General features: G+C 43.9%; 1 protein-coding gene across 2 annotated transcripts in view; it reads right to left on the bottom strand.

Annotated features, from left to right (window-relative positions):
* The window catches only part of VPS39 (VPS39 subunit of HOPS complex), a 251,793-nt gene that overhangs the window by 199,658 nt on the left and 37,821 nt on the right, over positions 1-14,314 (bottom strand). For both annotated transcript variants that reach the window (XM_044271213.1, XM_044271214.1), the window contains exons 3-5: positions 3,023-3,087; positions 1,142-1,184; positions 958-1,052 (exon numbers count right to left, since the gene is read on the bottom strand). In XM_044271213.1, the coding sequence (XP_044127148.1) occupies positions 958-1,052; positions 1,142-1,184; positions 3,023-3,087 (203 nt within the window). The remainder of the gene's footprint in view (positions 1-957; positions 1,053-1,141; positions 1,185-3,022; positions 3,088-14,314) is intronic.

The following is a 14,314-nucleotide window of genomic DNA, read 5'->3' as shown; positions in this document are numbered from 1 at the left end:
GCTGCTCCATTAAATACAGGTTAAGGACCTTTGATGACGTCACTCCGGTCATCACATGGTACGTCACATGATCTTTTACCATGGTGATTCACCATGGTAAAAGACCATGTGATGACCGGAGTGACGTCATCGAAGGTCCTTAAGCTCTATTTAATGGAGCAGCTCACCCCAGGTCCTGTTCATCAGCAGCGGAGACACAAGGAGATGCCGGGCTTCGCGAGCAAGTGGACTAAGGTGAGTTAAATTATTATTATTATTTTTTTTTACCCCTCTAGCGCTGTTTTACTATGCATTCTGTATTCAGAATGCTATTATTTTCCCTTATAACCATGTTATAAGGGAAAATAATAATGATCGGGTCTCCATCCCGATGGTCTCCTAGCAACCATGCGTGCAAATCGCACGGCATCCGTACTTGCTTGCGGATGCCATCCGATTTTCACACACCCCATTCACTTCTATGGGGCCTGCGTCACGTCAAAATCGGACAATATAGAGCATGCTGCGATTTCAACTGAACGCACAAGTGATGCGTTAAAAACATCGCTCATGTGCACAGCCCCATAGAAATGAATGGGTCAGGATTTAGTGCGGGTGCCATACGTTCGCCGCACGGATCGCACCCGCACGGAAAAGTCGCCCGTGTGAAAGGGCCCTTAGGCCTCAGGCCAGTAGCCCTGAAGCCTATAAAGCAGGAGATCATGATGACATCACCATGCTCTACAGTGTCGTGCTGCCTGGAGTAATCATGTGTGACATGCAGCACATAATCGCTGCAGCCAAGAACAAGTCACAGAAAAGTCACATGTTGCACATGACTTGCATTATGGTCTAAGAAAAGCAAAGTCACATGCAACACCACTGACAATCATTAGATGCAGTTTCATACAATATGTCACCATGTAGCACTAGTCTTATTCAATTGTTACAAAATAAAATAAATAAAAGTCATCTCACCTGGAGATCACAAGACAGTAAAGAAGCTCCCTTTGCCTTAGAAATGATGGTTATAAGTTGGAAGGTGAGCAAATCATGGACACATACACTGTTATCTATGTGAGGGGGGAAAATTGATGATTCAGAATCCAGTGAGCAGAACATGAATATGGCCACAAATTACTTTACACAACATACAACTCACCAAGCAAACTGACAAGGATCTTGAACTGAGGAACAACATGAACCTGAACAAAAACAAAAACAAAAAACACAGTTAATAGAGATGTTTCTCTAGAAAAACCTAGTGAACAAGTAGTAAGTCCAGCTCACCTTATGTCCTCCGTGCACGGTACGAGCCAAGGCAAACTCCGGCATACATAAAAATCAAAAGCATTTTTCTTTTGATTTTTACGTTTCCTCTAGAAAAAACCCTTGCTATTTTTATTTATAGAAGAGGGGCGCTCTGCTCGGGTTCTTCCCTATTAAAGAGAAACTTTTTTATAGTATTTTTGATGCCATAGGGACATATCAATAGTGTTGATCGGCAGGGGTCCTAGCGCTGAGACCCCCATGATCGCTAGAACAAGGATCAGAAGCACTCAGCCCAGTGCTGCTTCTACTCGCTGCTGAGCGCAAAACTGCAGACGATCTCATAAACTTTCTATTAAAACCGTTTACAGAATGGCGGTCAGTAACGAGGAGAAGCAATACTAGGCAGAGCGCTTCTAACTTCTCATTCTAGTAATCGGTGCGGGTCTCAGAGCTGGGACCCCCACCGATCAACACTTTTCATATGTCCCTATGACATATCAATTTTTTTTTTTTTTTAAGTGTAGTTTCTCTTTAAAGCAGGTTTACATGGTCCAATTGTCAGGATAATTATTGGGAATGAGTGCTACTACAAACACTCATTCCAGATAGGCCCATGTAAATGTGCTGCAGATGACCCAATGAACGAGCAAAATGCTTGTGCAATGGGTGAAATTATCTTCCATGCAGCACATTAAATCATCATTTCTCGGCAGTAGATTGTGCTGTGTGAACCAAAGAAAGAATGAATTTGTATAAGGGCTTATTTCACACCAACGTATGTGTTCCGTTTCCGTATTGCGGACCGTATACGCAGATCTGCAATACAACGGCACCATTACGTGTCACTTGAATTGGTCTGAAAATCTGGAGATGCAGAGCGGTGTGGAACAGAACCCTACGGAAGCAGCACGGAGTGCTTTAGTGGGGTTCCATTCTATGTCCTATATTTTGCGGAATGGACGGATCAAGTTGAATGTGTCTGGATCCGTCTGCGGAATCCTCATGGATGTTGCCCGTGCATTGGGGGTGGGGGTCCCAGCTCTGAGACCTGCACCGATTACTAGAATAAAAAGTTAGAAGCGCTCTGCCTAGTGTTGCTTCTCCTCGTTACTGAGCGCGAGTCTGTAAACGGTTTTAATAGAAAGTTTATGAGATCGTCTGCAGTCTTGTGCTCAGTGCAATTGCAGTCCCCAATGCACGGAACGGAACACATACGTTGGTGTGAATAAGCCCTAAGGATGAGTGATGGATGTAAATGCAGCTCTTCACCTTCACTGATGAGCAGGCAGTTATAGGGAAGAAATGGTTCCTTCCCAATAATTGCCTGCTCAGCCAGTGTAAATGCAGCATTAGTGTAGAGAGCCAATGCAAAAAACGGCTTTAGCTCTCAAAGACTCAGCATGCCAATGTATTAACACCATAAAGGTACGGATTTTCCAACACAATTCCACAGCAAAATCTGCTGAGTGCTGTGTATTGTCAGAACAGCTCAATTGCAACTTCTTCTGCAGTATGTGGATAAGATTTTGTAAAATCTCATACATTTTGCTGCTGCTGTAATACGCTGAGAATTTTCAGCATAGGGAAAATCTGCAGTGTACCTGCATGTGTGAACATACCTTAGTACTGTACTGTGGAATTCCCTCAGCGATCTTATCTGATCACTGGGGGCTTTCAGCTGTCAACCCCCAACATTCAGATGGCTGCCAAAGGGTTCTAATGTTGAGAAGGGAAAACTTAGCTTCCATTAAAACTCTATAAATGACCTTACCTGTTGAATTTTCTTAGCAAAGTTCTTATTGGATTTTTCTAGTGTTACTTCAAATTGGTTAAAACCTAAAAAAGACTCCACAATTAGATGAGATTTTCTACTTCATGATGGTATTTTATTTGAATAGTATTGCAACAATGTACAGTAAACAAAATTTCACACTTCATGTTCACTCCCAAGAACACGGGTATTATAGTATTATAATAGAGTAAGACAGAAATTGGCATTGGAAAATGCCCAAATGCCTATTCTCATCATAATGAACTAGGCTCTCACCTTTGGGTAATAGTGGTAATACATAAAAAAGATTTGCATTCCCTTAAGAAATGGCTCAGTATTGAGATTGGGGAAAGTCTGAATTAAGTAAATTACACAAAATTATTTCAACACCCCGAGAAAGGCAATGAGAAGAGTCAACTAGCACAGAGGCTCAGTGGTAAGCACTGGTGCCTTGCTGCACTGAGGTCTTACAGTAGGTTTTTAATCCAACCAAGGACAAAATCTGTGTGGAGTTTGTATGCCCCCCCCCCCCATGTGTGCATGGTTTGCACCCAATCTGTTTAACGTATGGGGACATGCAGTACTAATATAGATACCGTACACTAATCAGAAAATTAAGGGAACACCTAACCCCTTCAGCAATGCCACCAATACTTTTAAACTGCAGTAATGCCGAACGCAGACATTTAAACCCTCAGACCACAGCATCTGAGGTAGCATTCCACAGGAGCGCTGTGCTCTCAGGGCCGAACAGCTTTCCTGAACTGACATGGAGGAAACCGTCCGTTCATGATAAAAGCCTGGGTCTCTCTGAAGACTCCCACCAACCTGACATTAATGAGCTATCCTGAGGAATTCTGAATGCGTTTCCTCCCTGAAATGAATGATTGTTCTGTGGTTCTATGGTGTTTAAGCTTGCATATTACAGTAAAAGATGAATATGGTGCCTTCAGGTATTTGGTAATTGCTCCCTGTACCAGACTTATGGAGGTCCACATTGTGACGCTTCGCGATCTCGGCAATACCGTTTACCGAAGAAATCGCGTATGCATCCGGTTTTAAAATGACAGAATCACAAGAGCCCTATCATTCACACAAAGAGTTAAAACTCTCTCAACCAGTGGCGTAACTACCGGGGAAGCGGCTGCTTCGGGGCCCGGGCTGACAAGGGGCCCGGCCCCCGGCAGCGTGCCCTGTCTATCCCTGCAGAGCTAAACATATGGGGATCCCTCAGCTCTGCAACCCCATTTCCCAGTATACCAGATATATGGGCTCTGCGCCCTGCAGCTCAGTGTAGATGCCAGATCCTTCTAGCTACAGGACCTTTGATGATGTCATGACCATGTGACCGGTCATGTGGGTGGGAGGAGCCAGGCTGTGGACTGGTAGCGCCTATATGATCCTCATCTGCTCCTGACTTTGGCTTGAACTGTTGAACATATGAGGTTAGCACCCTAGCACTTACAATTCCGGGTACTTAGGGGTTAATGCAGGGATGATGTGTATTGCCTCATTCACACATTGCAGATTTAGTCAAATCTGCAAACAAGATGTACAGCGAGGTTGTAGCATTGCTGTGTGTGTCTGCCTACCCAGAGCAGCTGTGTGTGTGGGGTGCATGTAGCAGAGCTGAGGGTGCTTCATGTGTATAATGCAGCAAAGATAGGTGTATAGTGTGAATCCAGCACAGTAGTGTGTGTGGTGTATGTAGCAAAGCTGTATGAGACAGAGGAATGTATAATGTGCACAGCGGAGCTGTGTATGTAAAATGTGCAACACAGTGATATATAATGTTGCACCCAGAGCTGTGTGTGTGTGTGTGTGTGTGTGTGTGTGTGTGTGTGTGTGCGCATGTAGTAGAGCTGTGTATGTAAAATGTGCAAAAACCCTGATGCTCTCAAAAAGAGCAAGCAATATAAAACATTGTAGTTCGATACCTTTTACCCCTTAAAGACCGGCCCCATTTTCATTTGTACATTAGCCATAACCTTTTTATTTTTCCATTCACAGTTATATGAGGGCTTATTTTGTGTGGGACAAGATGCATTTTTTAAATGCCGCCAATTAGTTTACCATGTCTTGTATCAGAAAGCGGGAAAAAAATATATTTGTGGGTTAAAAAAAAACAAAACAAAAAAAAACACACACAATTCCGCCAAGATTTTTGAGGTTTTCACATCACAGCGTTCACTAAAAATGCCGTCTTTATTCTGCAGCTCAATGCGATACTAAACTTGTATGGTTTTAATTTGGTTTAATTACTTTAAAAAATTACTTTTCTATATTTCGGTCTATGTGAGGGCTTGTTTTTGTTTAACGATCAGTAGTTTTCTGGGGGAAGGGGGGGGGCATACAAAAATTTGCTGTGGGGCCCAGTCACTTCTAGTTACGCCCCTGCTCTCAACCCAGAACTTAATTCACCTGCCCAGCTCCAAAAGATTCTTCCTGGCCCTAGGAAAGACCCCTGCCAGGTTAAGTATCCATCAATCTGATATTATCTTGACAAAACCCCATAAAAGGTCTTTACCCCCCCCCCCACCCCTTCCCCTAACCTGGTCAGAAACTTCAAGAGAGAATAACAGATCCTTATCACGCAGCTGGTTGGTACAAGAAGGGAGATTACCTTAAAGCAGTGTTTCCCAACCAGTGTGCCTCCAGCTGTTGCAAAACTACCACTCCCAGCATGCCTGGACAGCCTTTGGCTGTCTGGGCATGCTGGGAGTTATAGTTTTGCAACAGCTGGAGGCACACTGGTTGGGAAACACTGCCTTAAAGTTATCTCCAATCCATATAGTTTGCATATTTTCTCTATTTTTTATTCATATTTCATGAGTTAGGAAAATACGGAATGAACAATCTCTTCCGAAATGGTTGAGGTTATTCAAAACACCTTCAAACACCTTCCAGGAAATCCGCAAGTAAATTGGAGATTCTGATTTCGAGATATAAAGGTTCTCAGGCACACGGTTTTGTCTTCCAGTCAAATTTGGTATCAGATGATTCATAAAGTTCTACTGATTATATATATGAATTCTATTTCTTAAAGGATAACCGTCGTATATATATATTTTTTTGAGCATTGGATTGTGGTGATTAATATCACCTTGGTGGCCCTATTTCAACTTTTCTCTGTGTATTCAATTACCCCTTAATTCCACATTTTTGTTCCCCATATTGCCTACTTTTACCTGTGCTTAAAATAGGGTTGCTAGGCATGGTCCATACATCTGTTGATAGACGGAGCTCTGCGTGCAAGGTCACATTACTGACAGCCAGGGACTGTAAGTAAATGATTAAAGCCAGGTCCTTCCCAGCAGCTGATAACAGTGCCCGGGCTGTGTGCACTTCTCCTTGTTCCTGCGCTTCGCAGACGCTCCCTCACTCAGCAGAGCTGGAGGATGCAGAGTTGAACCAGTGCAGACCAGGGAAGGGAGATCTGCCGTCTGCTCAGTGTATAAATGAAAGCAACATCTGGTAAGAGGACCCCTTTGTGCTGCAGGAGATTAACCCTTTAGGTGGGAGGGCTCTGGTTACTGACACTTTTGGGGGGCTATTGTTACTGGCTAGTGAGGGCAGGATTAGCCTCATGGTGAGGCAGTGACAGCCATCTTAACTGAATAGTGAAATTGCAGTTTTATGCAGACTGGTTGCTAAGGGCTGAATCTTATTAAATATGGGCTAAGTCAGTCTAATAGTAACTGATTCTGGAATATCATGTTATTACTAACTACATATATGAAAATTGAAATTAGGGTCTAAATGTAACAGTTATCCTTTAAATTTGACCTATGGGTACCAAGAAACTGGCAAAGCAAGGATTCTGCCAGATTTTCTCTCTCTGGGGCAAGAACTCCCCTCTGTTCCAATTACCCAAGGCTGGACTTGTGCGTGTCATAGCCACTCCAAGCATGGGTAAAACACAGTGACCCACTCAGGTCCTGGTCCTTCATCTACCATCTGAAGTTGAATAACATCACGACCGCCTGCTGGACACGGGCACTCCGCCCTCTTGGATTATTCCTTGCAAAGACTTTATCTTTTACTGGACTACCACGGTAATTCTGAACTTACAGACATTCTATTCCATTTCATCTCTTACTTATTTGTATCCAACCAATCTGTTCGACTGGCAGGTATATTTACCTGTCAGTTTTAACGTATCTTTCTGTGTATAGTTTTTATAATAAAACTAATGACTTAATCGTTCCAGTTTTGCCCTTGTTACCTGATAATTTGGTCTATGCTAAGAACTCAGAAGAGACATACTACCGCATTGTCTTATTTTTATAAATTATTGATTTGTTAGCTGGGTTGCAAATAACCATTTCTTCCCTATTAGGAATAGCTAGCAAGGGTCTCTTCGCCCTGATTCAATACGAAGAGTGGTGGCAGCAAATTTAGTTGGTTTCCTGTGTGAAATCGATAATTTTATTTTACCGATTGTATCATGTATGGGCACACCAACCAATCTTAAACATTTACTGTGCTCACATTGGATTCGCCTCCAGAAGTTGACGAGACCTGTATGGCCACCTGTGTGGCATAGCACAACGGGATTGGAGGGTGGTTGTCACACACATTTGTTTTTCTGATGTCTTGGTTGATTTCAAATAGGCCTTTGATGATCGGCCTTAAATACTGCCACAGTATTTGTCATTAAGCCTATCAGAAGCTTCTAAAGTCATGACTAGGGCTTAAACGATTATTCCAATAACTCGAATAAATCGAGTAGAAAAATTCATCGATGCAGTTTCCCTGCATCGAGGAATCGTTCAGATCACGTGATCACGGAGCGGGAGTGAAATTAAGCGTCTCACTCACCGCTTCCGTGTCCTCCGGAGCCAGAGAGGCAGGACTGAGCGGCCGGCACAGCTGAGGAGGAGGGGGGAGGAGGAGGGAGTCTCTCCCTCCCCACTGTGCGCGGCTGCCGCTGAAGACCAAGTAGGAGGAGGAGAGGAGGGGAGGGACTGTGGCCACTGCACCACCAATGAATGTGCCGGCCATATCCCACAGGGTCCCCCTCCTCCCCCCCATCATTGGTGGCAGTGTCAGTTCCGATCGGAGCCCCAGCAGTGTAATGCTGGGGCTCCGATCGGTTACCATGGCAGCCAGGACGCTGCTTAAGTCCTGGCTGCCATGGTATGTTAGTGAGCAGAGAGCAGCGCATTATACTCACGTGCGCTGTGGCCGGCGGTCGCTCCTTCTCATAGGTCTGTGCGGCGCATTGCTAATGCTGTAAGCATTAGCAATCCGCCGCACAGACAGAAGAAGGAGCGACCGGCGGCCACAGCGCACGTGAGTATAATGCGCTGCTCTCTGCTCACTACTAACATACCATGGCAGCCAGGGCTTCAGTAGCGTGACTCCTGGCTGCCATGGTAACCGATCGGAGCCCCAGCATTACACTGCTGGGGCTCCGATCGGAACTGACACTGCCACCAATGATGGGGGGGGAGGGGGGGGACCCTGTGGCCACTGCCACCAATGATTAATACTGGGGAGGGGGGGTTGCGTTACCAGAGGGGGCATATCAGAGGCTGGGGGAGGCAGATCAGAGGCTGGGGGGAGGGGGGGGGAGGCAGATCAGAGGCTGGGGGGAGGGGGGGGGCGGCAGATCAGAGGCTGGGGGGAGGGGGGGAGGCAGATCAGAGGCTGGGGGGAGGGGGGAGGCAGATCAGAGGCTGGGGGGGGGGCCAGATCAGAGGCGGGGGCAAGCAGATCAGAGGCTGGGGGGAGGCAGATGGAGAGAGAGTGGTTAATGGAGGCTGCAAGCACCACCTTGGCATGTATAAAGTTATTGGTTTAGAGAGGGGTTAATGAAGGCACCTCCAAGGTGCTTTCATTAACCTCTTCAGACCAATAACTTTATACATGCCTAATGCCAAGGTGCTTCCATTAACCCCTCCAAACCCAATGGGCATGTATAAAGTTATTGGTGTAGAGAGGGGTTAATGAAGGCACCTCCAAGGTGCTTTCATTAACCTCTTCAGACCAATAACTTTATACATGCCTGATGCCAAGGTGCTTCCATTAACCCCTCCAAACCCAATGAGCATGTATAAAGTTATTGGTTTGGAGGGGTTAATGGAAGCACCTTGGCATTAGGCATGTATAAAGTTATTAACCCCTTCAAACCAATAACTTTATACATACCTAATTACGTACGTTATTTTAAGTAGCTTTTTCTTATTAGATTACTCGATGAATCGAGAAATATAATCTATAGAATACTCGATTACAAAAATATTCGTTTACTGCAGCCCTAGTCATGACATAATTTTTCTGCAATTTTACAAGCTTGTTATAGTGTAGTTATAGTACCAGTCAAAAGTTTAGACACAACATTTCATAAAAAAAAAAATCTACATTAGAGATTCCCATTGAAGACATGAAAACAATGGAGGGAGAAATAAGGCATTAAGTAGCATAACATTATTTAATAAATACAGAATACGTTTCATATTTCAGATTCTTCAATGCTTTGATGACAGCATTGCATACTCTTGGCATTCTTCTAATCAGTTCTATGACATAGTTACCTGGAATGGTTTACAGTTAACACCTATGCCTTGTCAAGAGTTAATTTGTGGAATTTTTTATAATGTGTTTAAGACCATCAGTCATGTTGTGAAGAGGGAGGATTGGTGCACAGTTCCATAAAGTATTTAGCCCAATTCAACTACTTTTCTAATTGGAAAGAATCACTTCGCTAAGTAAAAATAAACGATAGCCCATCATTACTGAGGATCGGTAAATTCACGAGGATCGGTAAATTCGAAAATTTCCTCAAGAACAGTCATAAAAACCGTTGAATGCTATGATAAATCTCTTATTCACACAGTCAGTCAGTGTTCGGTCAGTAATTTCCATCAGTGATTCTGAGCCAAAAGTAAGTGCAGCTATAAACATAAAACCGATGCAGATCTGTCCCTTAGGCCTTTTGCACACGACCCTATGTATTTTGCAGTCCGCAAAAAACTGATCCGCTAAAAATAAGGAGGACGTTCGTGTGCATTTAGTTTTTTGTGGAATGAAACAGCTAGCCCATAATAGAACAGTACGATCCTTGTCTGTAATGCGGATAATAATAGGACATGTTCTATATTTCTGCGGAACGGAAATACGGAAACGGAATGCAGACGGAGTAACTTCAGTTTTTTTTGCAGACCCATTGAAGTGAATGGTTCCACATACGTTCCACACAAAAAACGGAACGGAAACGTGTGCATGAGGCCTTATACCTTATGCTGTGAAGGCTCCAATCATGGTTTTGGCTCACAATCACTGATGGAAATTACTGACCAAAACACTAACTTGTGAATAAGGCTGAAACTGGCTCCCATGAGGACTGCCCCAGGAAAGGAACACCAAGAGTTAAACCTCTATTACACCTGCTGATTTTTTGGCACTTGATCGCTAAGGAACGCACGTTAGAGATCTTGCAGTATAACATTGCCGCCAACTGACTAATGAACGAGCAAAATTATTGTTTGCAGGCAGCAGATCGTGGTGTCTAATTATGATCTGCCGCCAGCAAACCACTATACAGCATGGGGATGATTGATGGCATAGCGATAGCTCCTCCCCATGCTGCAGAGGAGATCGCTGCATATTCGCTTGACTTCCAGGAGCAGCAGTCTCCTCTGCTAGCGAGCAAGTAATTGGCGAGAAGGAACGCTTCCCCTTCCCGACAATTGTCTGCCACATCGGCCTGTGTAATACAGCCTTTACCTCTGCTGCAGAGGATAAATTAATTACAGTTACCTGCCTCAGAAACCGCAAATGAAAAACACCTCAAATTAGAGCTTACATGAATGCTTTACAGAGATCAAGTACCAGACACATCTCAACATCAACTGTTCAGACAAGACTGCGATAATCTGGCCTTTATGGTTGAATTGCGGCAAAGTGGCCACTACTAAGGAACAACAAGAGAATTGCTTGGGCCAAGAAACACACAGAATAGACATTAGACCACTGGAAATCTGTACTTTGGACTGATGAGTCAAAATTTGATATTTTTGGTTCCAACTGCCATGTTTTTGTTTGCAATGTGTGGTTCCCACCCGGAGGTATGGAGGAGGTGGTATGATGATGCGGGGGTACTTTGCAGGTGACACTGTTAATGATTTATTTAAAATTGATGGCAGAATTAACAAGAATGGCTACCACAGTATTCTGCTGTGACATTCCATACATCATTAGTAGGACCATCATTTGTTTTTCAACAGGACAATTAGCCCAAACACACCTCTAGGCTATGCACAGGCTATTTGACTAAGGCCACATTTACATCTCCGTTTAGGAGATCCGGCAGGCTATTCCAGCACAGAGCAGCCTGCTGGACTCTCTACTTCACCATCAGATCCCCACTGACTGCAATGAAGTCCAGCGGTGATCCAGCTGATTTCTGACATAAATACAGCGTTTCGGCCAGACAAAAAACATTGTATGCTGTTATTTTGTCTTGCTGACGTCTGGAATTTGCTCCGGATCAGGCAGCCGGATCTCCTAAACGAAGACGTGAACGCAGCCTTGACTTCCACAATCAGCCCAACTTAATCCAGCTGAGATTGGTTGGGATGAGTTGGACCACAGAGTGGTCCGCACCTCTAGGAACTCCTTCAACATTCCAGGCGACTACCTCTTGAAGCTGACTGAACAAATGCCAAGAGTTTGCAAGGCTGTCATCAAATCAAAAAGGAGGCTACTTAATTCTATGTGTGTTCCTTCATAATTTACATGCCTTCAGTATAAATCTACAGGCAGAAGAAAAAATAAAACAAGAAAAACCATAGAATGAAAATGTGTGTCAAATAGTGATGAGCGAGCATGCTCAGCCGAACACCTGTTCGGCTTGAGCATCGCTATGCTCGGCACATGGTGGTACTCGGCCGAGTACCACATGTGCTCGAGCGCCATGCTCGAGTCTCCTTCCCGCACGTTTCGCGGCTGCTAAGCATGCTAAACGTGTAGGTAAGTACTGCAATCACAGTAATGCCAGTAGCCATGTTGTGTTGCTCTGCCTTTGTTGGAACTGCTGTGTGTTCCCCTTGTCTCCCTTCCTCGGTTGCCTAAGGTACAAGGAGGGAAAAGTGGCACAAGTAGGCCTAGTGGTACAAGGAGGGAAAAGTTTTGGAAGATGGTGAAGGAATACATAGCAGACCGTGTCAGCGTCCTAAATGATACCTCAGTGCCTTACAACTACTGGGTGTCCAAGCTGGACAAGTGGCACAAACTTGCGCTCTACGCCTTGGAGGTGCTGCCCTGCCACCAACGTTTTGTCTGAGCGTGTATTTAGTGCTGCTGGTGGCATTACAACAGATAAGCGTATCCGCTTGTCCATTGGCAATGCTGACAGGTTGACTCAGATAAAAATGAACAAGGCCTGGAGCCTGGATTGCCCCTGACTTCTCAACTCCACCAGAGGAGAGCTGAGCTGATGATGAACATAAAGGCAATTTCAATCTATCATTTATAATATACTTGCAGGATAACAGGCCGAACTGGATGGACAAATGTCTTTTTCCGGCCTTATGTACTGTGTTACTGTGTACTCAATCTACTGTAGTGTATTCCCATGCACCTTTTCCACCACAAAAAAAAAAAAAGTATATGCTTGAATCTTGTATTCTCCTCCTCCTCATCATCCAGATTGTATATATTCTCTTCACTCAAATTTTTTATAGGGTCAGCTCAACTGCAGACCCTCAACTCAATTTTTTTTTATAGTGTGAGTTGAACAGCATGCACTGACATATAATGTTTTAGAGCGTCAGCTCACCTGCAGGCACTAGCATATAATAAATAAAGGAATAGACCAGGCACTCTAAATATGTGGTCACAACCGAGATATTAATTGTAAAATATTTAATTATTTAGTTAAAAATATCTAATATAACATAGCAGCATAAAAATACCTACAATATAGGTGACACCAATAATACATGCATCAGCATAAAAATCATATAAATGCACAAATAGCATAAAAAACAAATTAGCAGCGACGGGTGCTCAGCAAAAAGTGCAATGATGCAATCAATATCAGCAATGATTGAAGTCCAGTCATGGGCAACTGCAATCCATATATAGGTCTTTGCTTATTATTTCCCTCCTATATCACAAGATGATACTGTCAGATCCAAACATCCTTGAAAGTTCAGGAAAGTTCTTATTTCATGCGAATAGCCATTACTATTTGAAATGGCCTTCACAGTTTTTTGGGGAAAGCTGGTTATTTTGCAATTAAAGCAGGAGTTACATCTGTAGAAACCCTCAAAACAGAGCCAAATGTTTATCTTTCAACTAGTTCGATCTTTTTGGGAGCTATTGTTAAACCTAGATTGTCTGCACGCGTATAGACTATTCTAGGTTTTGTTGGTAGTATAGGCCCTATGACCTTGTCTTTTTGTAAAAAGGGCCAATGTTTTGTGATGATGTTTTCAACTTTCTTATATTGGGTGTTAAAGGGTAACACTATATGTAACCCTTCACATAGCATCAAATCATTTTGGGGTTCTGCTACTTTCTCCACAAAAAATGTATTTGCGGTCCAGGTCTTTGACCTTATTCAGAGCCCCTTCAATGCAGTCATTTGAATAATTCTTATCTATGAACTGCTGTTTTAGGGTTTCAGCCTCTTTAACAAATGTGTCATCAATTGTGCAGTTTCTCTTGAGGCGCCTGAACTGACTGATTGGGACATTCAGCAGCCACCTAGGAAGGTGGCAGCTAGGATGTAATATAAAGTTGTTTTTGGCTGTAGGTTTATGGTAAGTACTGCAGATCAACTTATCTGTATTAATATAATTTTTTTTAACCACTTTCCGTCCGCCCATAGGATATAAATGTCCTATGGGTGGACCTCTATTTCTAAAAGCACGTTTTAAAACGTCCTTTCAGAAACAGCAGCTGCACGCTAATCGTGCAGCTGCTGATCGGGTTGCCCGCTGTCAGTGACAGCAGGGCAACCCAGAGATAAGGCAGGGACAGTTCCCAGGTGTCCCTGCCTTCCAGATCGCTGCAGACACAGCGCTCACCGTGTATGTGCTTCCTGTTCCGGCCCGGCGGGCATGTGACCGCCGGGACCGGAGAGTGCAGGAGCTGTGTGAGGTCTTTCAGAGACCTCGATCAGCCCTGCTCTGAGGCTGTACAGCGCAGAATCATGCTGTACAGCCTCTCTGGGGGGTGCATTTCTTCTGTAACTGGGGCTACTATGTCAGCCCCAGTTACAGGAGAAATCAACAGTGAAAAAAAAAAAGAAAAAGTGAAGCAAATGTCCCCCAGAGGTCT

This window comes from Bufo gargarizans, chromosome 11 (genome assembly GCF_014858855.1).
Source record: "Bufo gargarizans isolate SCDJY-AF-19 chromosome 11, ASM1485885v1, whole genome shotgun sequence".
In the NCBI taxonomy this organism is placed as follows: domain Eukaryota; kingdom Metazoa; phylum Chordata; class Amphibia; order Anura; family Bufonidae; genus Bufo; species Bufo gargarizans.
Note: the sequence above shows the minus strand (reverse complement) of the source record. Positions and strands in the feature narration are given on the sequence as shown.